This window comes from Drosophila rhopaloa, unplaced genomic scaffold (genome assembly GCF_018152115.1).
Source record: "Drosophila rhopaloa isolate 14029-0021.01 unplaced genomic scaffold, ASM1815211v1 contig_187, whole genome shotgun sequence".
Lineage (NCBI taxonomy): Eukaryota > Metazoa > Arthropoda > Insecta > Diptera > Drosophilidae > Drosophila > Drosophila rhopaloa.
In genome coordinates, this window is record NW_025335069.1 from 65650 (window position 1) to 93636 (window position 27987).

Sequence of the window (27987 nt, forward strand, 5' to 3'; positions counted from 1 at the left end):
GATGTAAAATACCCTTAAAAATAAAAAAAAGTTTAGTTTAGTTATTCCGTTTCGATGATAAAAAACAATGCGCTCAAATCGAAAAAGTGCATTAAAAATGCAATTCTTTTCTATTCAAGTTATGAGATATATATTTACCAAATATAAAATGCTTCTTTAAATGGAACTTCTTGAAACTTAACTAAGGTCTCAAGTAAACAGTGTCTTAGTCTAAATACAACATCCACTATTCGGGTACAGGAGCAGCCTGCTCCTCCTGCTGATCCTTCTCCTTGGTGGACAGGCCGCGAATGCTGACGTCGTAGACAACCTCCTCGATCTTCTTGACATCATACTTTAAGGCATCAAAGCGCTTCCTCAAACCATCGTTCTTTAGATTCAATAGGCGGAAGCCCGTGTTCAGGTCACCAATGAAATGAGAGATATTTAGAGGACGTTCATAGTCGCCCATGGTGACAGAATTGGTGGCAAATCGGGAGAGTTCCGAGGCCAACTGAAGGATGCCCAGCAAATAATCCTCTACATCAAGATGGAAGCCTTCGGCCTGGCTGGTCTTTACTGTGGGTTAATGAATTTATTTTAAAATATGCGCTTTGTATGGTATTACTAAAGACAACTTACGACCCAACATTTCGGCCACAGTTTCGCGGGTGACCAAAAAACCCGCCTCCAGGTAAATAACCAAGGCAATGAGAAAGATCAAACGCTGTGTGATGTAGGTCCAATGATCGGAGTATCTATAGAAGGCGGAGCATTAGCACCTACTATGAGAAAAAGAGGTAACCTTCTGACTCACCTGTAGTACTGGCCAGCTGGCACCAAGCCGGCCAATTTCTGGTACTTTTCAGCGCAGGCTTCGATCTGTTTGCGGGCCAAACCACAGGCGCCACTTACTATATTTCAAAGAAAATATATAATCCATTTAAAACATTAACTATCTAGGTAAAACCCAAAACAGTTAACTTACTCTGACTCAAATCACTATGTATTATCTGCAGTTTAATCTGCGCTTCCTTAGCCAAATGTTCGATTTCGCGCACCACAATGCGAATGTTCTGAAAAATTAGATTTTTAAATGAGTTTTTTATATAACTCATGATTGGCCTACCTCCCTGAGCTCCTGCTCATTGTCGATGTACTTCTGATAATTCGAAAAGATGTCCAAATTCACAAAGTTCGACATTTTTAGTAAATATTTAACTTGCTTTTTGCTTGTTTATGCCGGTGTTAGAGATGGTAATTGCCACAAGCAATAGTTTGACATCGGCTATCGATAGCTGTGACTGTTATCGCGTGCAAAAACAGTATTGGCTAACGCCTGATTTGTCATCTGTAGTTTTATTAATTTTTGTTTTGTCAATCCAGTTCCAATTAGAATTAAAATAGGCTCGTGACAAAATGTCGTATGTGAGTGTTTTTTGGTTAGAGAAATAGAATAAAAGTATTAACTATAAACTATTGGTAGGGACAAGGCTATAATCCGTATGGGCAACCCGGTGGAGGTTATGCCGCCCCGCCCGGAGCATTTCCACCGCAAAATGCCCAAGTTTCTCCGCAGGCCCAGCAATGGTTCGCAATGGTGGATCGCGACCGATCTGGAAAGATCAACTCCTCCGAGTTGCAGGCCGCCCTGGTAAATGGGCGTGGCGATCACTTCTCGGATAACGCTTGCAAGCTGATGATAAGTAAGCAAGAGTCTATATACATACATATGTACATATACAATTCCCTGAATTCCTAAAGACCTCCCCTCCGGAAACTATTGTGACGTCAGTTAACTTCCTCGGTGTATACAAATACAGTAGAACTCCTATAATTTGAACTTCCTTTACTCAAAATCGAAAAACGAATTTAAAAGCCAAATTCGACAGAAATCCAGTATTTGTAAATATGAGTTTTCCATTTGTTTTATTAATTTGAAATCATCACAATCAAATATTTTTATGGACCTCTGAAGGAATTTGGCTTTATTGGATAGTATTTAATAGAGTTATAAGCACTGAAGGTAAAAAATATACAATATTTTATACTTGTTTGGTGTATACTATTGTAATAGGAGTATAAGTATAAGGAACTAATTGGTGGCATGGGCCGATTCGAGTTAGAGAAGTGTGACTGTCTTTCTAGTTGCAGCAATGTCGGCCAATTACATATGTACATAAATATGTACTTGTTTAGATCACCTGGAGCGTCAAAAATTAACTCATTTGTTTACCCTAAGATTTATGCTTTTTTTTATCGCTGCTTTATATTTACCCAACAGGCATGTTCGACAACGATGCCAGCGGCACTATTGATGTGTATGAGTTTGAGAAGCTCTACAACTATATAAACCAGTGGCTGGTAAGGATTTAATAGTTTTAAGACTAAGTATTTTGACTTATATTTATATACCTCACTCTTACAGCAAGTCTTTAAGACCTACGACCAGGATGCATCCGGGCATATCGAGGAGCATGAGCTTACCCAGGGTATGTGAAACTTGCATCTACAATAAATATGTTTTACTAAAACTTGTAGCACAAAACTGCCCACATTTTACAGGGTTTCAGAAAATATAACTTATCTTACGACCCAATGAAAAATTTTTCTGATCGCTTCGCGATAAATTGTTGTTAATAGCTATAGAAAAATAGGCCAACCTCTTCTGATGAATTCGCAAGCGAACTTAATTTTATGTCATTAATGTAAAAAATTGTATTTCATTATGACTTATAATTTTAATTCCCAAGACTATAATTTCTTATGTATGTTTAAAACCCTTTAAAAAAATCATTAAATAAGTATACTAAAATTTACACTAAATCCAGACTACAAATTTATCATTGAACATATAATACATTTCCTTTTAAATAAAAAGTATATACCTTTTCCTACAAGTAGAACTGACTTGCAATAAATGTTCAGAAAGAAATGCAAAGAAAATATCACGAACTTTGTTTCTCCTTTTAATGAGTCAACTTTTTAAAAAATTGTATTTTGTATCAGAGGGAAAATCTGGTCAAACCAGACTTTGATAAAAAAAACCCATTTTTTTTTATAAAGAAAAAAAAATATCAAACTTTTGTATAAGGAAAATAAATGTATATAAAAATTCTTTATAATGAATTATTTATTTTTCAAGACATTAAGAATGAAGAGGAAATTTTGTTTTGGAGTATTAACAAAAAGTATCAGAAATATCTGTTTTATAAGCACTGTTATATTAATTTATTACCTAGATACATAAATGTTTGCTATATCATTTTAAAAACATACTCAAATAACACTTTTAAATTATCGCCAAATATCCCCACAGCCTTCAGCCAAATGGGCTTTCGCTTCACGCCCGAGTTCATAAATTTCCTGGTGAAGAAGAGCGATCCGCAGACACACAAGGAGGTATCCGTGGACCAGTTCATCGTGCTCTGCGTGCAGGTGCAGCGCTTCACTGAGGCTTTCAGGCAGCGCGACACCCAACAGTCTGGAACCATCACCATTGGCTTCGAGGATTTCCTGACCGTGGCCATTGGCTGCTCGTACTGATTTATCAAGGCAACCACTTCAAGGGAATCAAAATCCACACTCTTGCACACACACTACAACTACAGCCATCAGATTCCGCGCTTATTGTATTTTCCTTAAATTTTAATTCTTAAATCAACGGTGTTTGTTAGCTTTTTAATATGTAATGCATTATTCACTCCACAGTCACATTGCAATCTCCTGGTACCAGAATCAAATTTCAAAAGTATTTGTAATCGCAGTTTGACTCAATCATAGTACAAAGTCTCTTGCGCCTAATAATAAACTATACACATGTATTTTTAAAAGTTAATATGTAATTGTGTTTTATTTAAAATGTAAACAATATATATGTATGAAAGGTTCATTATAAAATCATGTCTTATGTTAGCAGTCACACTGCCCCACAGTTCGTAATCGTGTCTTCGTTGATCGGTGAAGATCACTTTGATATGCAGTTAGGAATTATAATCTTATTTAGTATACAATCATAAAATCTTGGGCGATTCAATGTGACGGCACAAAAGCTTAAAGGTAAAATACAAACATTAATATCAGATAAAACATTTAGGCATAATAAGTGTTTGGTTTTTGGTTTGGGAATCGTATGATGTTCCAATTTTTTTGGTCATAGGTTATAATTTTAAAGATACAAAAAACTCAGTCTTAAAGTCCATAAATATATGAAACGAATGTCTTTAGGGCGAGGAATACTTTTTTTTCCAAGTTGGGCAATGGTTTGTTTGATAGGAAGATTCAAAACAATCTCCTCTAAAAAATAATTCAGTCATAGAATATTAGTGTATATGGCATCGGTTTAGGTGATCAAATAGTTTGCAAGTGTTTGTCTTAGGAGCTTGATCAAGCCAAGTTAAGAGATCGTTGGGTGGCCAAGGTTTTTTGGGCAAGATGCTGGAAACATTTGGGAAATACGCTCATGGCGGTCAATGCAATCTTTAATGATAGTGGCCTTATAAAAAATAATTCAGTGTTGATAAAATTTCTTGTTAATATGTGGCACAGAAATTCGTAACTATAAAATTGATATTTCGCGATTGATTTTTTTTTTTTTACAATTTTTAAGTTAAGAATTAAAGCATTTACGAATTAACTAATCGTTAGATGAAGGCCTTATGACTACTTTGATTATTTGCTTGATTAGATTGGTTTACATTTGCTTAGATAATATAAATTATTACAAGTAAACATTAAATATTTGGGATGACACACAATTGAATGACAAGAAAAAATAATCGCAAATGGACAAATCAAGACACTAGTCGAATGAATTTAAAAATAAATGGAAGCATCACTCGGTCCCCATACAGTTTTATTTGGTTTCAAGCTTGGAGCACTCTCCGTTCACATTGAAGTCGATGATTAGCTTGCCCTGCGAGTCGTCCGACATGGAACCGCTCATCCCATTTTCGCACTTCATCGAGTACTTGGATCGTCTTTTGCTGGGCAGCTGGGGTAGGTCGGTATGGTGTTTCCTCACATGGACACCGAGATTTCCGCGCTGCTTGGACTTGTAGGGACAATAGGGGCACTGATGCGACGGCTCCTTGCCACCGCACTCCACATTTTCGTGCCGACGCAGTGTGGACTTCCAGCGATACTTTTTTCCGCAGTGACGACACTCGTACACCGGCTCCCCATCCAACCCGATTCCATTGGGACTGGTGGTGCTCCCGTTGCTGCTGCTGCCTCCGTAATCGCTCAAGGTGAACTCCAAATTGCGGAAGGCCTGTGAATGGGCCTCCAGTATTGAGTTGGCGGACCCACCATGGGCATTGGCATGGAACATGCCTAGGCCAGAGTGGTTGCCAAACTTGCCGCCACCGCCGTTGCCCTGCTCCATCAGGTGAATGTCATCGAAGGCATGGTATCGCCCTTCCTCTTCGTCCTCCGTCGAGTAACCCGGCTCGTTCTCGCACTCCGAGTGGCGGAAGTCACGCTCTTGCTGCTTCCGCAAGAGGTTCTCCAGGATCTTTGTGGGTGTGATTTCGCCGCCGGCGATTCCAGCGTCGTTCTCCTCCTTGATGCGACGATGTGGAGTCTGTTGGCGCAGGATCTCCTGGGCGCGCAACTGCTGCTGGAAGCTGTGCAGGCCATTTCGCATCAGGGCCTCGGCAATAACAGCTGCCTGGGGTTTTGGAGTCAAGGAGAGCGCGCTATTGGCCACCAGCACCGAGGTGGGTATGGCCGTAACACCGCCCAGTTTTTCCGTGGACGACGCCGCTGTCTTCAGAGTGAATTTGGGCCGTGGATGAAATGAGGCGGCGGCGCCAGCGGCAGCACCCACCACATGTGTTGTGGTGTTCTGAGCCCGCATCATTTCATCAGCATTCAAGTTTTTTGAAGCCGTCTCGGAGGCCGATCCATAAACCGCCATGGCCGGGATGGATGAGGGATCCAGGATCTCGCCGGACGTCGGTGACACCTGACGATGTGGCTGCTCCTGCTTGGGCACCTTGGCCGACTTGGTCTTGTAGAACTCGAACAGCATGTCGGACACCTCGGTGACCGACAGGCGTTTGCGTCGCGATCCGGGAAATTGCATCTTTTGCTCATCCCGCGGCTTTCCGTTGAGGATGCTGCGCTGGAAACTGCGCTGAATCTCTGCAATGGTGGCCACATCCGGTGCCGTGTTCTCTTTCCTGCTCAAATCTGTAATCGGAAACATAGTTGGGATTAGTTTTTTTTCTAATTTCTCCTCCGGATCACTCCGTTTGAAGATCCTTCGCTTTGAGCTTTGCCGAACTTTTCGATGGGCTGTGTGACAAATGAAAAAGCAAGTTTTAACTCTCGGGTTGCTGGGATTAGGGCAAGAAATGGTGTTAGATGAAAGTCATGCAATAAATAAGCTAAGTACTCTACAAATAAATCAACAAATTAAAGAAAAACACATAAATAATTTTTTTTTTTGCATTTATCAAGCAAAAGTACACATAATTAAATGTTTTATTAATTTGGTGAACACATTTTTGGCATATTAAATAAAAAAGCTGCGGCAAATAAAAACACGTTTTTTTGTGATGAATGATGATGTTGTGGCTGATGTGTTGGTGGTTTTATGTGGTGAGTGAGTTTTTTAACCGAAACCATTTAAAATGCAACTCATTACCTGAGTCATCTAGAAAAACAGAGAAGAATAGGTTAGCGATATGTTGAAATAATTATGATTCCGTTTTAGTATCACAGCACAGTGGTAATCCATTATGTGCACCTAAAAATAAACAAGATTTAATAATTAGTTGATCTGTTTTAAATTATTATTTTGTAAGCGCTTTTTACACTGGTTGTGTTTTTTGGGGTTTTAGTTTTGTAAATCAATAAAACCTAGTAATGACTATTCTTAAAATATAAAAATTTGCTAAAAATTCAACAAATGGTTTATATCACTTTTTATCATCACTAGGCTTAATATGTATGGCAAACTTATTAAGTTGACACAAAAACACAACAAAGTATAAATAGCACAGCACAGTGCAGTTCGAGGTTTTGGCTTTTGTGGGTTGGTCTGGGCAGAGCTTTATTATTTATTTAATTCAAGTTGAATAATTTATAAGTGTTTATCTTTCGATTCTCAAGCTTTTTTAGCTTTTCACTGCTTTATTATCACTCCGCCCACGACCAACGCACTGAAAAGCGTCCACACGGCAACACAATCGAAACTGCACTGTTTGGCTGGCTCTAGCTTACGGATTTTCAATCCAAGTCCTAAGTCCTACAACGCAGGCGCAGCTGCATCTGAAACATTCTCCTGTGTGTGCATCTGTATCTGTGAGTATCTGTGTGAGCGTGTGTATCTGTTGCACAGCAAGTGTAGAGCCTGCCTGCTTTCGGATCGGGTTTATTTCGACTAGGATCCTTGATTTATTTTCGGGTTTTCTACCTAGCTCAACAGTTGTTGTTGTGGGCTGTTTGTTGTCCCTTCTTCTCTTTCTATTTATGGAAAACTGAAAAACTGCAATACGGAAAACTTTCTCTGAGAGGAAATTGCTCTCTGTTTGTGTAAGCGAGAGGGAGAGAGTTTTTCAAAGCATTTTGAGCAGGCGCAGTGAAATACATGTAAACTCAGCTTCCGGTGGTGTTTTCTATGTATGTTTATTTTCGAGATCCAAATGCATCTGTTCAAAATACATGTTGGATTTTCAAGGTCAGCAGCGGAAAAGTTAATTTAATTTGTTCTGGATTATCACAGGCTTCAGGACAATCTAGAAAACTCTACAATAAATATGAATAATAAATTTTCTGTATAGTATTAGAAAAAAAATTTGCAATTTATTCTAATTTCTAAATATATGTATCTCAAGAAAGATCCACTGCCTAAATGAAAACCTGTGCAGCTTCGTTGTTAATATTCTAAAAATATATTTTAAGGTATAGTTAAAACCCCGAAGTTAAATCAGAACTAAATAAGAATAAACAAAATTAAAAGCGGAATTCTGTTTCCACATTTGATTTTTTTTTAATCTGTGTTGGTTTACCTTTTTTATAAAAATGTTATAAAGACCCTTAAAAATGGTAATAAATCTGTTTTACAACATTCTAGAAATAAAAGCAGAGGACTTTTTTATTTACAAACTTTTTTGATATTTAAGAAATAAATACTAATGAATGGACTATGATGTTCTTCAACTTTCAGTTTCAAAGGATTGTTTCTTGAAAAAATAAAAAGTACAGCTGGAGCATTTTACATTTTTTCAAAAGCGATCTCTAATTCAAATCGCATGGACCAGAATAAAATGCGGAAAAGTTAATGGCAGCTAGGCCATAAATAATTATTTGTACATGTGTTGGGTATTTTCAGAACTCCAGCTTCAAGGCGCTTCCTTTCTGGAAATATCTATAAATGCACGCACACACAATTATCTTGTCCATCAAGGTTTACCGAAGATTTTCCAGGAATATCCCACACAAATATAGCTTGAAAACCAGCCCCTGAAACTTCTGTGTCCTGTGTGTTTGAATTGATATTTGTCGGGCCAGGCTTTACGAAGGCAAAGCCCAAAGGAGAGACCGATAGGGCAGGCAGGCAAAAATTGGAAAACTCGGGAAAAATCACGTGGGAAGCCCAACTGCAAAAGCCGCACCAGCGGAGATACAGATATACATAGATACAGACACAAAGCAGGCAGGCAGGCAAACGCGGGTCAGGCAGTGGAAAAGGAAAACTTATTTTTAGAAAATCACACAAAACGGATCCTGATTTATGTGTGCGCAAATGTTTTCAAATGCATATCGAGTTTTTGTGTGGGCGAGAGCGTGAGATGCATGTATGGTATAGAGCGTATCTGGGAGATACATCTATCTCCCTTTCGAGGACAAAAGGCCCGGGAGTACAGTTATTTTGTGGTTGGCCGAATCTCTAGGGTATGTGTTTTCTTTTTCGCACTGCATTGCAGATTCAAGGGCACCATCCACCCCACTATTGTTACCAAAAACCTGTTTGGTTAAAGGATTATTATTATTATTGCTCTCTGGTATGCTTCGATCCGTATCTATGTACTTGTCTGGATATTTGAATCCAAGCGGACTTTTTACAAAAGAAAATACAAGGGTTTAATTTCTTTGAAAGATAATCAGGTACTTGCCTGCTTTTTCGTCCTTTTGTTCAAAATACGTTTGCCAATTAACAGACTAACTGAAAATAATAAAGAAAAAATACAACAAAAATTAATACAAATTAAAGAAAGACATGTATAAATACCTACCTTTTTAGAAATTAGAGCATTCAAATAATAAATCTGCAGACAACTTTAAAGAGATAAAATAAAAGTACAATAATAAAGTACTACAAAATTAACTAAATAACGTTATATTCCAAAACAACAACACCTTGGCTAATAATTTACCATCCTTTAATATTTATTTTTCTCTTTATTAGCAATAAGTATAAAAACTCTTAAATTGGACCTTGTTTACTATATGGACAATAAATCTGGTTAACCTCCTCTATCTAATTTCTAACTAGTTATAGTGTAAAATGTTTTAAAAGTAACTCCCAGGCAACTAAATGCTTTGCCAAAAAATAACTTTAAAATATCTGATTTGAATCTTATCTATTAGGCGAGTTTAATGTATGTGATAATAGGTATTCTCTATTATAATTTTTGGTTATTTAAATTTGGTAAAAATTCTCTTATCGGCCCTAAAAGATCGAATACATTTTAAGGACTGAAATCGATCAAATTTAATATTTTGCCTCGCTGACTTACGTGAGCAAAACGATTTGATAGTTGCTTAATAAATACAATTTTCAGTTCTGATAGAAATCAAATTTAGTGGAATTGGATTTGTTTGAGTTTAAAGAACTAGCTTAAGGCTTTTTAAATGGATTCCATGAAATAGAAAAATACGTTGATTTAATTTAGTAACGAGTATTAATAAAATATTTAGAAATAAAATATTTAGAAATTATTATAGAACGGATTGGTACGGTTTTCAATTCTCCAATTAAAAGTGGACTGTGTCGAAATGTGTTTTGCTATGGTGTGGTTAATATTTGTTTAACTAGTCCTTTTTTGGAATCGACAAAATTTAGTCCGAATGGTAGTGGAGCCAGGAAAGGTTTTTTTGTAATCCATGTGGGAGGTGTTTCTAAATGAGCACCGAGTGCTCCTTGCGCATATGCTCGTTGAGGAAGGCCTGGGAGCGGCAGACTCGGGAACACAGCGGACATCGATTGGACTCGTACTTGGGTGACCTTTTAGTTGTGTGGCGTGGCAGCTTCCGCCCAGGAATTAACGCACTGTTGTCGATATTACTCATGTTCTGAACAAGATGCTGCAGCGATCTAGCCGTTGAAATGGAGGCCAGCTGCTGCAGGGCTATCATGGCATCCGAAGTGGCCATGGCTTTCTTGAGGCTCGCGGCATTGTCGATGTCCGAGGGCTCCTCATTCTCGCTCTTCTGATCCAAGCTGACCGTCTCAGACGGCGGACTAACCGTACTTCGATCCCTGGCTCCGACTACTTTTTGCCTCGAAGTGCTGGGAAAGTCCGTCGGACTACTAGAAATTTCGTGAGTGCGCAGATTGTACTTCCTCCCCTCGGGATTCACTGCAACGAGAAAAAAGTCCCAGGAAATCAAAATAAAAATAAAAATAATAAGTGAAAACAAATAAAATTGCCTTAAAGCTGCATGAAATGAAACATAAAGTTAATTATTGAGCGATGCACATTCAATCTGAACAGTCGCATTCATACGTATTTACAATAAAACTGAAATTTATAAACTTAAGGTCATGAAAAAGGTAAACTAATTTGGATGTAAAACGTAAGACTTGGATTTCGACAACACAAGACTTTCGCTTGCTTTTTTTCTATTTATTTACAAAATCAGTATTTTTTGGTTTTGGCATCAACGAGAACTGGTCTAGTAATATTTATAATATTTTTTGTAACAAAACTTAAATGAACTCCTCCGCTTCGTTTTCCACTTTGATTTCAGACGTATACAAATAATCGGTTTCTTGATTTGAGGCTTCTGGAGTCTGCACGGACACTGCGTCATCCGCCATCTGATTGGTGGCCTTGGCCTTTGGCTTTTGCTTGGACAGCGGCTCCAAGAAGAGCTCGGCGTCGTGGAGCTTCTTGTGGCGATTAAGGTGGGATCGTCGTTTGAACCACTTGAGGCAGAAGTCGCACTGGAATCGCTTGAAGTCCTGGCACTCCTCGCGCTGGTGCAGCATTAGTCGGCCGAGGGTGTTATAGTATCGACCACATTGGCATAGAAGCTGGTTCTTGGGACCGTGACGCACAAAATCTGCAGACAGACAGGAGAAACAGAAAACGTAATGCGATTGTTTGGGTCTTTCCATACAGCTAAGCTAATCACACAGGTTACAGGGGATTTCGATTCAGGCTAGTTTTGTGGTGATCGTGGTGATGAATACAACAAATTCGTTTCAGTTTGACATTTTTATTGGCTGATAAATGATTGGACTACTTATTGCTATACGAGTCAATTTAAATTTATAGACCTTTTTTGGTTGGGCCAGCCATCCAATCCACGTCGTTTTCCTCCAGCTCTCGTCATCTCGATCCACGTGTTTATCCTAGAGAAAAGAAAACCATATTAGTGTTGGATTTTTATCTGGGCATCGCAAGAGATCAAATAATTGCCTTCGATTCGATTATAAACATTTATTTATTGGTATGTTTGGGTACTTTCATATACATGGTAAAACACGCAGTGATTGGGTTATGTTTTTAAAACGTTATCTATTGTATAATGTTCGAATTTAAAATACTTAAACTTAGACTTGATTTTGAGCTGGTTCGAAATTTGATTCTACAGATTGAGCAATTCATCTTGAACTTCACTTGACGGCGCGTTTCGATACTCAGTCCAACTAGCTTACTGTATTTAAGATTACATTTTGAGATCATAACTTTGGCTATATTACAAACAGTTTACTGACTATTGGGGCTCGGCGAAATTTTTTGGAGATTAAAAAAAATATGGAGGTGCTTTAAAGAGGTTTTATATTGGTTCTACAACACTATATACAAAGGATCCAATAAATACTTTTAATTGATTTAATAGATACTTCTAATTATCTAGAAATTGCATTAAAATGCTCTAGTTATAAACCATTTTTTAAGCCTCCAAAAAAGATCAGAGAGCCCTGTGTAAATACATAAATGTAGGGTAAATATTAATCACACATTATGGTAACTCACAACAACAAGTGCTAAACAGACTAAAAATGTTAATATGTCTTATGGTTAATCGACCTAGTTTCCCAGGATCGCCTCCCCGGAATCGGCATGTTTCTGGTTCATGTGCTTGCGCAAATCGGACTTGTACTTGCACTTGTGCGGACAATGGGGACACTTGAGATTTGGCTCTACGCCGCACTCGTAGTTCTTGTGCCGCTTAAGAGATCCCTTGATTTTGTAGGTCTTCCCACACACATTGCAGGCGTACTTGCAGTCTTCCAGCGGATAATCACTGGTCACCTGCTGCAAAGTCATTGTGGTGGCCGTGTGGATGGTATTGGATATACCATTCATGTACAGCTTTTCCGTCTGCTGGTGAACCGGCTCTCCATCACCGTGAATTTTCTCGACCACATAGCCCTCGTCGTCAAGCAGTTGCTCCTCATCGTGCTGATCAACCTTCATGGCCTCCAGTTCCAGCTCTCGTTCGGCTTCATCTGCATCGGTCAACAGCAAACCTGACTCGTGGGTGGACACCACAGTGGTGGTGGCACTTTGCGGAGCCATGGCAATGCTGGTGGCTCCATACTGCATCACGTCGCGCAAAAGCATCTTGTCCTCCAGCCTGGAGGTGTCTATTTTAATGTACTCCTGTCGCGCATGCGCCTGCGGCTGTTGGATAGTTAAATGCTGCCGATGTTGCTGATGGAGTTGCTGTTGTTGCTGCTGCTGTTGCTGATGTTGTTGCTGGTGCTGTTGGTGTTGCTGTTGGTGTTGCTGCTTCACAATCTGTATGGTGGTGGCCTGTGGTTTGTGCAGCAGACTGGTCGTATTCGTATTCGTGGTGGCGTTTTTTGTGAGGGCCGGTATGGTATACTGGATATTTCCCACCGGATTGCCCAGATCGTCGGGAGGCAGCTCGACCACCACGGTGGCTCCCGACAGCAGGCTTTGGCCACCATTGCTCAGAGTGGTGGTACTCAGAGTCTGATTGGGAGCTGCACTGGCAATCGAATAGGGCACCGTCTCCAGAATAGTCCAGTAGCCATCTGCAAGAAGCCAGGGAAAAAAATGGAGACACTGGTTAGTCATCCTTTGGATGATTAACTCTACGATCAGTTCTATAATTACTTGTAAGCATTAACAAGTGTGTGTTCTGCAAGGTCGTCCAATTGGTTTCTTGGAAATTTGGATTTTGGTGGAGAGTGTGGATTCGGTTAAGGGATTATAAACGTGGTCTTGTTTGGATTTTGCATTCACGCATATATGATTCGTATGCTTTATTCTTAATTGCTTGCATTTACAATATATTTTTAAAAAATGTACAAATTCTTGCTTTACTTTAGCTATGCTTCATAGAACACCAAAAACTATAATTACAGGCGTTTATATAGTAGATATATCGAATTATTAAATGTATAACTGAGGAATATATATGTGTGTTTAAAAAACGTGGCAAACTAATGGCGCTTTAAGTCTTTGATTGCTTTGATTGCGAAAGCCCTAATTGCTGGCAAGAATATTTGAGTTTTGAGAACACCAACCACAGTAGAACTAAACATTTAGGTTTTCCATACAGTATCTGGATCTGTACGTATCGTATGTGTATATAAATAAAAGGGTCTTTGACCATTTGCGGATAACTTAGGCATAACTCAAACATAAGGACAAATTGAAACGAAAACATTTAAAAACGGAATGCGCTCAGAGAAATCGGTAAAAAACAGTTAAAAGTTCATTAAGTAATTTGTGCAGGAATGTGGACCAGCTTTGCCACAACAATTCGGTTCGGTAGGTTGGTTATGGTTTGGAGGTTGGAGGTAGCTACTACTTGGACAACCAACTATTGTCGTTATTCATTTGGTAAACATTTCACATTACGCCTCTCGAGCGGCTGCTCTCTGGGTGTTTAACTCCGCATCCCTAGCCATCGTCGTCGTAGTCCTCGTCATCCTCCTCGCTTTCCTTCAGCGCCGGTACCGCTGTGATGGTCAGATCCCTGCCGGCAAAATCGAACTTGATCTCGCAAAGTGCGGCTGCCACGTCGCTGTCCATGCCGCCGCCTTCCGGGTCCCCATCATCGGGATCCCCGTCGTCCCCATCCCCGGCCTCTTCGTCGTTGCTCAGATCATCTTCGTTGCGTATCACATACAGGCTCTCCTCGTCGTCCTTGGACTGCTCGTAGAGCATGCAGTGCTTGCGCTTTGCATGCCGGAGCACGTGATCCTTGCGCCGGGAGCGATACTCACAGGACACGCACTTGTACTTCTTCTGCTTGAGGCAGTACTTGCGCACATGCTCCTGCAGCTTCTGATGCGACTTGTAGTACCGATTGCAATGCTTGCACTGCATGAAAGAGTCCCGGGATAGTCCTCCTCCTGCGCCACTGGAATTCGCATGGGTAATGGTGGCGCTGCTGGAGGTGGTGGTGTTATTGTTGTTGAGATGATAGCCATAGAACTCGTCTTTGACATTAACACTGGAGCCCGGATTGGCAGTCGTCGATGTGTCCACGCCCAGGAGACTGCCCAGGATCGGATAGATGTCTGCTGGTCAACACACACAGGTACACACACAGCATGGAGGTGTCGGAACAAAATAAAAGGAGAACAAACCAAAGGCAAATTAATAGTGGACCAGTAACTGAGCACACATAAACTTAAATTATGTTAAATTAATCAAAAAATATTGAGAACTTAGTGTTTTTGGCTACTACCCAAGAGACGCTGAATGGTGAATGTTGTTGAATGGTGAGTCTGGTTGTTGTTGAGTTTCGTTTGGTTCTTGTTGATGGAGTTTTAGCAGCTTTGGGAGGCGGTTGGTGATGTTTAATGATGAAGATGTGGTGATGGATGGATGATGATCCCCAGAAGAGTTACACGAATGCACCACATATACAAAAGCCACTTAAGCATTTTTCTAAACAAAAGCTTTAGAAAATATTTACAAAAATAATAAGATAACAGACAAGAAATCACAAATTAAATGTCCGGTGTTGGTGTGTCGTTGTTGGTGTGATTTTCAAAACTACAACAATACAGCAAATTAAATTACATATGTTTATCATATATTTGGTTTGTCAATAAAACTAAGCTCAAAAAACTTTCAGTATAATAACATTGATTAGCATTTGGGGGCCACTAAAGATTTCCTCGGTCTCCGTTTGAATTTTCCGCACCTCAGTTTATCCAGCAAACCTAAAAAAAGAGAAATACTATTAGTTCAAGGTTTTCAAGTTTTTTTTCAAGAGTTTTACTGGACTCTCATATATTTGTGTTTAATGTTGGCTGAAAGAAGAGAATTTTCAAACTGCATTTAAAGGTGGTTTTTTGTTTTTTAAATTTTTTTCAATATATATTTAAATTTAGTTTTTATTTGTTGTTTTGTTTTTGCCTGTTTGCTTATAACAATTAAATCGTTTTTCTTGTTTAACATTTAAAATAGTTTTACAAATTTTGTTTAAGGCGTTTTCTCGGCTTTATACACAATTACATAATTAAATTTACTCTGAATTCGTTCTAACATATTCTTGTTTCATTGAAATTGGTTTAAGCACACTTTTTCATAGTCTAACTGGCATTTTTAATGTCGTTTGTTTAGTTAGATTTCCTTTTCATAAATATATTGATTTCTATTTTCAATTTGTTAATCTAAATTGCAGTGCAAAAAGCAATGTGATTTTTTGTCGTATTGTATAAATTTTTGTAAATTTATTTGTTGGCGCAAACTTAGCTATGGTACAAATGTTTCAACTCGAATCGGTATGTATTTCTCTTTTGTAGACACATTTTCTTTCGTTTTTTTTTCGGCGCTTTGCATTCATTGTCAACATTTACTATTCGTAAAGCGTGCGGTAACAGCAATCAACATTCATTTCTCACTTCTTTTTTTTTGTTAACTTAAGGCTAAGGTTTACTTGATTTATTGTGTATGCGTGTGCTATGTATTTAATTCCCCATTTTGTATTATTAGTTTTTTTGGAAATAATATTAGAACATAAAAACAAACAGAAAATGTAGCTTAGTAAAGAGAAACAAAATATCAGATTTTCTTAGATTATATTTTTATCATTTATGTATGTGTGTTGTTTGTGTATTGTGTGTGTATGTGTTTGAAAAGAAAGCCTTTCTCATGTCCATAACCCAACCTATTGCCCACCCACTCTGCCTTTCCCTCAACTTATCAGATTCGATCTGATCTATGCTTCGTTTCATTTCAATCACAATTAATCACATCGATTCCTTTATATGTTTGTTTGTTTGTTTGTATCTATATAAAGATATATTTTGCTTTACATATAATTTTACATTCACAGCTCCTTGTTTACAACTTTTTTAAACGTGTATTTTGTGTTTTGGGGTGTGTTTTGGGTGTTTATAAATCTTTGATATTGTTTATTTAACAGAATTAATAAAGATACATATTAGTAGAAATAGAGTTATCTGGGTTAGTACAATTTCTCGAAAAATATTTCATATTTTAAGGTAATTGCCCACATACATACTAATCCCGACTATTTAATTCGTTCTCAAACTCGAACTAATCACCTGGCGCCATTTGGTGTCTGTATATATGCGAACTGTCTGCGGTTCGGGGTGTGTTTGGGGACTTTGTGTTAGTAAATTGTTTGTTAATCAAATTATATTAAAATTTATCACATGCTTTTCTTTACATTTTAACTATACGACTCGAAAGTTTGCCATTTCGGACCAAATTCGCTTGCATGGTCTCGTCTGTCTTGGATTTTCTTTTATATTTGGTTAATTTCGAGTCCATCACATGCGCTGTTGATAAATTATAAAATAGGCATAGTAGATGAATTCATCCTCTTTTCTTGCTCTTGTTGTAACAAAAAAAATTAAATTTAACTAAAATTATTATGCTTTACAGATAAATAAGAACCACAACCTTAGAAAAAGTTAAATAAATCGCATTTAGATTATTGATTATACAAAACGGATACAAATGGTGAATTTCGTGTAGTGCACATTGTTGTTAATAAATCTATAAAAATGATAAGCGAAAACTCTCTAGAAACTGACTAGCGCAAGAAAGCGATTATAAAATATGTATAATTATAAATGTAAAAATCAAAGTAAATAACCAAATTTGTTTTTAAAATTTATAACGAATTAAATTTAGAATTTCCTCACCTAATTCGAATACTGACCGATAAGAATTTTGTTTTTTTTTTCGTTTTTGTTTCTAACAATTTAAACAATTTCGTTTAATATTCGTACATATTTTGTGTTAATTTGTGCCAATTTGTTGTCTGTGGTATAATTTACTTTATCACATTTTTTATGTGGCACAAACTTAAAAACTGACAACAAATTATGGTATGCGCCCCTCTGTGTTTTTTTTCGTTTTTTTTCGGTTTTTAATGTACCTAAGCAAGTTTGTTATACATTTAAGCTCTTCGTTTGTATATCAACAATTATCAAAACGTTAATTCGTGTTCGTGTGTCTGCATATGTGAAACAAACGCTCGTCAATAGATCTATATATTATTGTTTTATAACAAGACCACTCTTCAATATATCTGGTATCTCTTCCAATTTTGACAAAATTAAATTATTTTTAACAAGGAAAAATATACAATTATGATTACTATTAATTACAATGAGGACTATATTCATTATATCACATACCAATTTATGTTTCTGACTGTGACTCGATGCGAGTTCCCCCAACCCGTTTACATTGCCAATTTCCACCTCCTCTTTCACACTCGTACATACATGCTGCTTGTTTATGTTAAATTAATGATATTTAAAAATAATTAATAACTGTTTTAGTTTGCCTTTAAGAACGGTTTGCTTTGTGTAGAGGCGCCTGAACCCAAAGCCACGCTAATTTTGATTTGTTTTTCACTTTTTGGTCAAATTAAAATTCCCGCTATCACATATCGTGGTTCATAATTAAATCATAATTTAAAAAACGTTCATGGAATGAGCACAAGATAAATTAATAAATTGTTTGCTTTGTTTTAGAAAAAGAGTAGATAGAGATCGTTGAGTTTTAACTACTTGCTATAATTTTTTATATATATATGCGTAATAATTTTTATCATGCATTCCTGTGGCTTTTGGGGTGCGTACGCGTACCTAAGCAAACTTCGAACATTTTTATCGATTTGAGTTTGTGAATATAAACAAACAAAAAATGTGAAAAGGTGAAGAACGACGACTGATTTTCATACCAGTGTTTTTTCTTTTTTTTTTTTGGTGCCCGTTTCGTATTGCACATGATCTAGTCGATTCAGATTTGGAAACGCCTTCTCTGGGGTCCTTACTTAAGCTCTATATTTTGACTCTGTCGCTGACTGTTTTTGCCGTGTCTCCCTATTTATATTTGTTATATCATTATAATGTTGAAAGACGCGCGAGAGTGCCCTGCACTAGAAATTACACTATAATTAATGTGAATGTTATTTTTTTTTGTTTGCGTTTGCTGTTGCTGCTGCTACCATAAAATGCATAATTTTCCCCATTTTCCGTATTTTTAACACAATCAAGAAAAAGTTCATTGAGATCATTGAGTTTTCCCTAGGATTTACACACATCATGCAACATGCGGCGGCGCCTGCACTCTCGCACGCCCCTCAAACCAATTGCCTGTTTCAAAACACCTGCCAATTCAAACCCAAAGTAATTAAAAATAAAAACATTATTATAACGGACAATTCTATCAAGAAATATTTAAGGTGGACAAAAAAAAGATCGTTAAAAATCGGCTAAGAATTAGAATTTGTTAATATTCCTTCTGTATATACATAGTTACGAGTTAGTGTAGTTGTATATATATTTATGTAGATAGATATATATATGTAAAAACGACTATATGTTTCAAGATCATTTGGAAAATTACATAAAACCGCGCTCTGGACTGGACTGAACTGTGTGTCATTAGGACTTGGGACTCTGACTTAAGCTGACCCGGCACTAAGGACCCGAAACCTTTGATAGAATCTGCGCTGTGAACCCTCTCTAGATCCCCGATACCGATACCGATCCCGGATCCGTCCCGACAGCCACTAGTTGTTTGAGAGCCTGGCGTCATCGGATGCCGTTGCAGCATTTGTTGTATCATCGATGTTGGTGGGTGCGCATGTGCAGCACGAGATTGTGTTTGTGCTTCGACTTCTTGTGACAAATGGGGCACTCGAATTTGGGCTCCACGCCGCACTCAAATCGCACATGCCGGTTAAGGCTGTGTGGCCGAGCATAGGTGTTTCCGCACCTATCGCAGGCATAGGCTCCTCCTCCGCCACCGCCACTGCCTCCTCCGCCACTTCCTCCGCCAGCACCTCCGCTTCCTGCGCTACTGCTCCAGTTCCCTACCGCTGATCCTCCAGCCGCCACTGCTGCTGCTGCCGCCGCTGCAGCCGCCGCTGAAGTTGAAGCTCCTCCTACTCCACCGGCGGATGAGGCACTTGTGTTATTGGCCGCCAGTCCAGCAGCCGCTACAGCTACCATCACCGCGGCTGCACTGCTCGCCGGATCCTGGCCAGGACCACTGCTACTGCTATAGCGACGCATCGGCGTGTCGGGTCTTGGCACCTGAACCGGCACAGCCGGATAAATCAGCTGCGTCAGGGTACGCCCGCCGTGCGGATGATGGGCGTGGTGATGATGGGGGCCAATGGGTAGGGTGGCCGGACCACCCCCCTGGGCAGCGGCTAGCAGGGCTTTGGCCAGGTCCATGCGCAGATCGCAGGGTTCCATGCTGTCCTCGTCGTTGCTATCGTCGTTGTCGCCGTTGCCATGTCGCGGCTGGGACTTGGGCACCAGCAGGATACCCGGGCAGTGGGTGGTGGGCGTGGCTCGGCCACTCTCGTGCTCGTTGTGATCCTCCATACCGCTGCCCGGCTCAAACTTGATGACTGGCGTTCCGATGGGACTCGTGTAGGGACTCGTCTTGATGCCCAAGTGGCTGTAGTTGCGACGGGTGGGTGACAAACGTCCGAATTCTGGGAAGATTGATTAAAATATAAAAATAGAAAATATCATTTTTAGTTCGCTGCATTTTCGATCTAGTTTAATACATTTTTTTTTTGCTGTTGCATATAAATTATAAAAAAACCTATTACTAACTGGAAATAAATAAAATATTAAGTTTTACCGTTGTTGTTTAGAGGGTTTTGTTTACTTGTTTTTGAGTTAAGTATGTTGCTTTAGTGATACATGGTGCTATATGGAGTGGAGTGAACTGGATTGGTGTGTGTGTGTGTGGTGTGTAGATGTCAGTGTATCTGTGTGTGTGTGAGCTTGTGTAAGTAGGCTGCAAAAGTAAATTTTTATTAAATATTAAATTAAAACACAATGAGTACATCGAAAATGTTGAGTAAAACATTTTGGGGGAGCTAAGCAAAAATAAACAACAATATTTTTGATAAAATTACAAGTGATAAATGTCTTCAAAAACATCGGTTTTTGAATAATTATATAGGAATGAGTGTTGGGTGGTTAGTGACAAAAAACACTTAATATTTCTAGAGGGGAAGGTGGACGTATTTCTGGCGGGACTTGAAAATCTCTTCCCGGTTTCCAGTGCCCAAAGTGTTCTCTGCTCGTTTATCACTTTATAAATACGCATGCAATATTAAAATGTAAGGAAAATCATAATACAATAGTCAAGTAAAATTAAAAGTTCTCAATAGAAGTAATGGATATTTGTAAAAAATAATTCTATACAAACTAAGTTGTTTTTTTTTTGGTTTCATTTTCATGTTTTAATTTTTAAATAAATTTAATGCTAAATATAGTAGTCAGATAGATTTATACGTTTTACAATCGCTAGGAAGAAGACAGATAGATAAATAGGTAAAAGAAACTTAAAGTTAAACCTCGGCAATACAAACAAATGGAGTATAAAAAAACAGATCAAACTACAAATCTAATAAGTCTCATACATAGTTAAGTAAATTATAGTTACTTCATCTAACAAATACATATGTATATAAGGTCTAAGTAAATGGATACATAGTTATGCATATCTATATTGTATAAATAGTATTTATATATGTTGTAGTAGTTAATCATGCAAACAACAATAAGAGAGGGAAGAGGCAACACCATGAATCGCGTTGTTTGGCTGGCGTTCATCAGTCAAGACCAACATCTTCATCAACATCACATCACATCCATCCACCTGAAATAGAGATCTGATTAGTATAGATTCTAAGCAAATGAATGGATTGCCTAAGAACTGGTGTTTCGGATGGAGGAAGGAGGGAGAGGATGTGGAAGATGTGGAGTGGCGATTGAGTTCTACCTGTATAATGGAATGAGTAGATGTTCTATGGCGTTCTCATTAAAATAAGTACAACTTTGGGTTTTGGTATTTTGTTTTTGACATTTGCTTTTAATTGTATTTCGAATTTCTTTGGGTTTGTGTTTTGTTTTTAAATACATTTAGCCGGCAATAATTACGATTCATCGGTTTATGGGAAATACATAGTTATAATCGTACTCAATTAATATAATGGTAATCTCTCTTGCAACTTCATAGAGGTATTTGTCATTTATTTTCGTTTACATTACAATTTGGTAACGTAATTTGATGGTACAACTCTCGGGTTTCAGTGCCGGATCTGAATCGTGATTCTGATTTTTTTTTTAATTCTAACAATTTTCAAAGCATACATGCGCCGATGATATTCCGAATTAAACTTTATAAACATTGTCTTTATCAATTAGGTTTAATTTTTGTCTAAAATTGAAAATATTATATCTCATTATCGTTTCGTTTTGACTAGATAATCGTTTTAGTTAATAATTATTATTATATAAGCATAACTTAATGACCAGAAATAAATCTTTAAAAATGTTTCTAACAAATTAAAAATTATTGCGTATGCAAACATAATACGAAATCAAAAAGTTTATCATTATTATTATTAAGTATCTTTGGAGGGGCATTTGCTTTATGTTCATGCCATGCATATAGATAGGGTTTCTTTTTTTAAATAATTATTACAAAAGTTTCCCTTTTCGTTTTGTTTGTTCTTGTGGTTTTGTAGCACACTTAAAACAAATTTAGCTGGTGACTAGTTTATATAATTTTCTTTTTGGTTTGTTCATTTTGTTTTCTTTTTTTTGGTTTTTTTTTCTGGGAAAAAATTTACACATATTTATATGAAGTTTAAGTTTAATTTTTTTGTGAGAATTCGCTAAAGCAATACAATATTCTTTGTTCTTGCATGTCTTTTGTTCAATGTATTGCAAACTACTCCTAGTTTCCACGGCATCACCGGCTTCGTTCAACGAAAAGAAAGAAATTGTGGAGGGGGTCCAGGAACCATGGCCCCCAAAACTCATCTCGATGGAGTAAACAAGATTTGCACTAGCAGAAAATTCGTTCCCAAAGCCGTTTTTTAGCCGCGGCCTGCATTTTGTACAAGTCCAAGTCTCTCCTAAGCACTGTCGTTCTGGAACACCAAGGTATAGGTGCTGCTGGTGCTGCTTCCGCCGTTGTTGTTATTACTGTTGCTGACTGGAACGACGGTTCCATTACCAACACCCAAAACCACGGGCATGTTGCCGCCGGGCAGGGGCTTCTTCTCCTCCTCGGCATCCTTCTCGCGATCCCGACACTTGGTGTTCAGGTGACGCTTCAGATTGCTGTGGACATTGGTGGCATAGCCACACATCTTGCTGCAGAAATAGCGCGGCGGCAGGCCACACTCGTTCTTCAAGTGACACTTGAGACTGTTCTTCCACTTGTAGGTGCGATTGCAGTTGCGGCACACCCACGGCTTCTCGATGTCTGCATTGTAGATCATGTCGGCGGAGTGCTCCAGCGACTCCTTGCGTGTGCGCTTGTTTTGGACGAGGACTCGATAGCGATTGTCGTCCGAGTGCGACCAGTGCAGGTCGAGATTCTGGCCCTTCATGGGCAAGCCCAGTTTGTTGCTCATCAGCGTACAATTGGCCGTGGTAAGGGAACCACTGGTTCCCGCTCCGGCCACCATTTGCTTGGGTGCCGAGATCGTCGTTATGGTGGCTGGAATGGCTGGCAGCTTGATCTGCAGCGACTGACTGGTGGGCTGGAGCTGCAAATGCTGAAGATGCTGTTGCTGTTCAAGCAGTTGCTGTTGCTGCTGGGCACTGAGCACGATCTTTTTTACGGCTCCCGCACCACCAGCTCCAGTGGACAGGGATCCGGCAATTTGCTTATCATTCGATTGCTTGGCATGCTTCTGGGTGGCAGCCGCCGTGGTCAGCAGGTCATCATCGTCGTCATCGTTGTCCATTAGATAACTGTCCTCGAACTCCTCGTTCTCGATCTTCACAGCATCGTAAGTCCACGACAACGGACTGCCCAGCTTCAGGTCATAGTCGAAAGTATTCTCATCTTCGATGGCCTCATTGCACACGGCCTCGTCGTCGTCATCCCCATTGAGCGGCATATTCTCCGGATTCTCGATCTTTACAATCACTTCGGTCATGGTGTCATCGATGCTGTCCAGCTCCACGCCAGCAGCCGCCAGAGCAGCGGCCGATGCGGCGTCCACATTGCAGTTGTTCGACGAGCTCTTGTTGCCATTGTTCGCCGGCGTGATGCATGCAATGGTTGTGCGTCCAATGCTGCCAATACGGGTCACCGTCTGGGTCAGCGTCTGGGTCAAACTGCTATTGTTGTTGTTGATGTTGCTGCTGGCGATGGCCGCTGCCGCCTGCTTGGCTGCAATTGTGGCTGCTGCCGCTGCCGCCGTGGACGTGGACGTGGTCGTCGTCGAAACTCTCGGACGGATCGGCGCCGATGACTTGTTAGTGGTTTTAGCTTCGTTTATGAGTGACTTTTTGGACTGAGTTAGTTTGTCTGATGGTTAGTTTAATTGACGTTTTTTTTGTGGTTAGTCATGAAATAGAAATTTGGAATAGTTACTGTTAGATCATTTGTTTAATGAATAGGTATAAAAGAAAATACGTAAAAACTTATGATGTGTCTGTGTGTGCTCAGCAACAAAACAAAATGTAAGACTGTAAAAAGAAAGCAAAATTATTGGAGAGTTCAAAAATACGAAAAAACCAATGTTCGTAAAAAACAAAATCAATAAAAATCATGTATGAAATAATTATAATGCAGCCAAGGCAGCCAAATACCTGAGGGTTCGTCAGAGGACTTCTCGATGATGGATTGATCCGCCAGCATAAGCCAGTTACGCACTCGGATCCTGGACTCGCCACCTTCTAGCTGACCACTTTCATCTGTAAATGTCAAGTTATTTATTTGTTTGCATTAGTAATCATATATTTTAGACAATTATTCAAGTATTAAACCGATTTTGATGTGTGCCTATACTAGAGATGATGGCCTAACCGTTTTTGTTTCTTCAATTATTTGTGTTTCGAAATAAAATGTTTTCAAAATGAAATAAAAAATGGTGTATTATTATTAAAAATGAAAATCAATACTTACAAGCAGTAAATAAAACGCTACTAAATCTGTGGTGTAAAAAATAAGACGTATCAACATAGACATAAATAAATTAATTATCAACGCACTATAGCAAACAACTTTCGTTTCTTTTGCGTTTTATTACATAGATTTTGTATATTTTTCACATTGAATTTGGGTTTTTTTTATCAATTTACAAAAAGAGTTTTACAAACAATTCATAGAAAAAATTAAATATATATATTATATATATAAGGGTATGCTAATTCTGTTTGTTTAATGAGTATTTTTTGTCTTATTAAGTGTTTTATTTATTTAAAATTATTCTCTATTTATATATTTTTGTGTTTTCCTATTGTTCAACAATATTGTTTTTAGAAAATTTTGAATTTTCCACTTTTGCCATAATGTTTCGATTTTAGAATTTTTTAAATTGTTCCGATTTTTCTTCATTGTATAAAGAGTTGCTAAACTTAGCCCAACACCGCAATTATATAACCAATGTTTTTTTTTTGTATAAGAATTTTAGTTTCTTAAAAAAATAATTTTATACGTAAGCATTCGAGATTTTTTGTCTTCCTCCTCTGGTTCGTTTTTTTATAAAGTATTAAACTATCAGAGCTCTAAAACTAGTTGTTTTTGTTGCACAGTTTTACTGGCCGCACATTTCTGTTTGGGTTTAGTTTGTCTGTTCTTGTGAATGTTTGTAGTTTGTCGTCGTTTAATTAAAGCTTAATAAAATCATCTATGGAATGTATTTCGTTGTAGTGGAAAGCAAGAAATAAAAATAAATTACACTTGACTACTTATAAATGTGCAGCATAAAAGTAAAAAATAAAACACACACATTAATACCATATTCATAAGTTATCAAAAAAATAATAAATAAAGTGCATGTGACGTATTTTGTGGCGGTGTTCTGTTGGTTGGTTTTCTTGTTTTCTGGTTGCTATTGTGGTAGCTCAGCTACTAAATTTGTTGTCGAAATTTTTTGTTTATGGAATTTGGGTTTCGCCCTCACTAAGTACCTGAGTTTAAATGTCTAATAAAAACCATTTAAATCCCGACCTTCTCTGGTTGGTTGACTTTTGACTTAAATTCATGTCTTAACCTACTTCAATATGGCTTTAAACAATTACGAATATTGGTATATCATAAATTTTTAAATAAAATGTTTGCAAATTGCTTCTGTTTTTCCATTAATTTTTCAAGGCACTTTCTCCGTTGACTACCGAACGTTTCGCCTCGCCTACATTTAATTATATGTAAAGTTGCTGAGCTTAGTAAATGTTTTCTTCGTTTAGCCTAAGACATCGTTATAATAGCAAAATATTTCCACTTGAGGTAAAATGTTGTTTGAAAAGGCTGGTTAACTGACTGACTGGCTGTATGGGAACCTAAATTGAATCTGTTTGGCACTCTGTACTGAATATCTATCGACTTCCATTGGGTTCTACCGCTTGCTACAAGTACATCGTCAAACCATAATTTTTGCCTTAGCTTATATGTTTAACTTTCTTAACAATTCCCACTGGAAATTTGACTACTAAGCCGAAGTTTTTTCTATTCGCTGGATGTACTTGGAAACGAACCGCTCTGGTTTAATGGATTGATTGTTTATTTTTAGCGAGTAATATCTTAATATGGTCTGAGTTTTCCTTTTATCCACTGAGTTTGCTACTGCTTCTACGTTATATATTAGTAAATATATATATTTCTCATGTTAAACCTATGATAATATTGAATAATTCTAAACCGTTTCATTGTACAAGTTTTGTCTTTCTTTTTTTGCGTTTTCTGGAATGTTGCAATATCTAAAATTGTTTTTGTGTAAAATCATTTTACTGATCACTTTGCTGTTTGCTTGAAATAATAGAAATTATAGATTTTCAAATCGGTCTCGTGTAAACAATTAATAACAATAACAAAAATTATTTTATGTGAAATGGCGTAAATTTTTGTGCTTTGCAACAAATTGTTTTCGGTCCATTCGAACACGTTTTCTTTTCGAAACATTCAGGCATCTTACAACACTATTTCATTATGATTTTTTCATTTTTTTTTTTGTTTTGTTTGTTTGTTTTAAGCTTAATTTGGCACACTGATTCCGTTTTCCCGAGAGGTTGGTGTGTGATAATATTTCTGTTTTTTTCTTTTTATGTAATTTCCTTTCGTTCTTAATATCCCTGATTCTGTTTTTTAGTTGGTCGCCTTCTCAACTTTAATAACTGATCAACGTTAACTTTTTATACAAGTTTCCTTCACTTTAAGATCCCAAGAGAAATTCTCTATGAGAAGTGAGGATGCAGCTCCACGCCGCTGGCCAGAGCAGCTGCAGCCGCTGCCACGGAAACCGCTGCCGCCGTGCCTCCACTGCTGTCGCCATCCAGGCCGCCGGATCCGGCAAAGTTCTTTACATCCTCCAGCTTGAACTTCTCCTTGTGCATGCGCTCCATGTGCCGGCCAATGTGCATCTTCTGCTTGGCCCGGTAGACGCAGAACGGACACTGGAACTGCGGCTCCTTGCCGCACTCCCACTTCTGGTGGTTCCGCAGCGAGGACTTCAGCTTGTAGACTCTCCCGCAGACGGGGCACGGGTGTCCAGCACCGTTGTCAGCACCGCCCAGCGTGCTGTTTCCGCCACCGCTGTTGTTGTGGCCACTATTGGATGGTGATTGGCCCGATCCCGTGGACATGCCAACGCCCGCCGCTGTGTTGCCGCTAATCAGATTGTTCATGGCGCTGATGCTGTTCAGGATGTTGATGTGGCATAGTCCAGCTGGGCCGCCAACATCCGCAAAGGTAACGGCTCCACTTAGAGTTGCTGGGTAGTCGCTGCTATTCCCATTCCCTGAGCTGGCCTGATCCTCGCCAAAACTTAGCTCGGTGCCGGCAGCTGCAGCCGCCTGTTTCTCGGCCACGGCTTTCAGCATCAGGGCAGTGGCCTCCTCTTCGCTCAGGTGTTTTAACTTGCCACCGCTACTGGTTTTCGTGGGTTTTCCACTGTTCCCATTGCTATTGTGGTTGCTGCTGCTGCTGTGAATCCTGGCGGGCGTGGAGGCTGCCCGTGGCTCACTCTTGCATCCCACATCAGTGGGCGTCTTTCTGCCACTGGAATTCACTTCCTTGGCGGTCAGTCCTCCTGCTCCCTGCTTATCGACCGACAAGTCGGTGGGAAAGACCAGAGGCTGGACACCTTCGCGAAGGGTCACCAGGGGCATGGCCAGGCGGGCGTTCCACTCGTTCCAGGTGAGTCCGGCTATGCGCGTTATACTCAGATCTATGTTATCATTTCGTTTATCACAAGTACAAGCGTGGAGTTGAGGTGTTTTTTGTCGAGTTTGTAGTTTGTTTTGTTTATGTTTTTTTGGGGGGGTTGCAGCGCACAACATATGAAAATAAAAAC

At 38.8% G+C, this 27987-nt stretch overlaps 4 protein-coding genes across 12 annotated transcripts in view; 1 reads left to right on the top strand and 3 right to left on the bottom strand.

The window, feature by feature from the left end:
- Positions 1 to 106: 106 nt before the first annotated feature.
- Positions 107 to 1258, bottom strand: LOC108050175 (translin). The gene is made up of 5 exons (XM_017131724.2): positions 1109 to 1258; positions 968 to 1055; positions 797 to 893; positions 622 to 737; positions 107 to 558 (listed from the first exon to the last, which is right to left on the bottom strand). Exons 1-5 carry the CDS (start codon positions 1181 to 1183, stop codon positions 227 to 229), a joined length of 708 nt encoding a protein of 235 aa, XP_016987213.1. The 5' UTR covers positions 1184 to 1258; the 3' UTR covers positions 107 to 226.
- A 41-nt stretch (positions 1259 to 1299) lies between these two features.
- LOC108050176 (peflin) lies at positions 1300 to 3817 on the top strand. Its single transcript, XM_017131725.2, has 5 exons — positions 1300 to 1407; positions 1466 to 1685; positions 2264 to 2343; positions 2408 to 2471; positions 3299 to 3817. Exons 1-5 carry the CDS (start codon positions 1399 to 1401, stop codon positions 3523 to 3525), a joined length of 600 nt encoding a protein of 199 aa, XP_016987214.1. The 5' UTR covers positions 1300 to 1398; the 3' UTR covers positions 3526 to 3817.
- The window catches only part of LOC108050172 (longitudinals lacking protein, isoforms F/I/K/T), a 62716-nt gene continuing 38530 nt past the window's right edge, over positions 3802 to 27987 (bottom strand). Inside the window, exons 6-7 of one of the 8 annotated variants that reach the window (XM_017131705.2) lie at positions 24287 to 24391; positions 21522 to 24002 (exon numbers count right to left, since the gene is read on the bottom strand). In XM_017131705.2, the coding sequence (XP_016987194.1) occupies positions 22594 to 24002; positions 24287 to 24391 (1514 nt within the window). In that variant the 3' untranslated portion in view covers positions 21522 to 22593. Of the gene's footprint in view, positions 6175 to 9349; positions 10572 to 10823; positions 11278 to 13415; positions 14723 to 16217; positions 20149 to 21521; positions 24003 to 24068; positions 24164 to 24286; positions 24392 to 24968; positions 27862 to 27987 lie in introns of those variants that run through there. The other 7 variants (XM_017131720.2, XM_017131706.2, XM_017131714.2 and 4 more) reach the window with 7 other exon arrangements.
- LOC108050174 (longitudinals lacking protein, isoforms N/O/W/X/Y-like) lies at positions 11643 to 13400 on the bottom strand. 2 transcript variants are annotated; one of them, XM_017131723.2, is made up of 2 exons: positions 13308 to 13400; positions 11643 to 13225 (listed from the first exon to the last, which is right to left on the bottom strand). In XM_017131723.2, exons 1-2 carry the CDS (start codon positions 13315 to 13317, stop codon positions 12252 to 12254), a joined length of 984 nt encoding a protein of 327 aa, XP_016987212.1. In that variant the 5' UTR covers positions 13318 to 13400; the 3' UTR covers positions 11643 to 12251. The 2 variants fall into 2 exon arrangements, with proteins under 2 accessions (XP_016987212.1, XP_016987211.1); XM_017131722.2 differs by lacking the exon at positions 13308 to 13400 and having other exon boundaries at positions 11643 to 13294.

What these genes read in the sequence shown, in the direction of transcription:
- LOC108050175 (XM_017131724.2), bottom strand. Translation starts at nt 1,183, where the DNA reads ATGTCGAACTTTGTGAATTTGGACATCTTTTCGAATTATCAGAAGTAC. An exon ending in ACATAGTGATTTGAGTCAGA is followed by an intron (nt 894 to 967) that starts GTAAGTTAACTG and finishes TTTGAAATATAG; the next exon opens with TAAGTGGCGCCTGTGGTTTG. An exon ending in CCAGCTGGCCAGTACTACAG is followed by an intron (nt 738 to 796) that starts GTGAGTCAGAAG and finishes CGCCTTCTATAG; the next exon opens with ATACTCCGATCATTGGACCT.
- LOC108050176 (XM_017131725.2), top strand. An exon ending in CGCTTGCAAGCTGATGATAA is followed by an intron (nt 1,686 to 2,263) that starts GTAAGCAAGAGT and finishes TTTACCCAACAG; the next exon opens with GCATGTTCGACAACGATGCC. An exon ending in ACTATATAAACCAGTGGCTG is followed by an intron (nt 2,344 to 2,407) that starts GTAAGGATTTAA and finishes TCACTCTTACAG; the next exon opens with CAAGTCTTTAAGACCTACGA.
- LOC108050174 (XM_017131722.2), bottom strand. Translation starts at nt 13,268, where the DNA reads ATGACTAACCAGTGTCTCCATTTTTTTCCCTGGCTTCTTGCAGATGGC.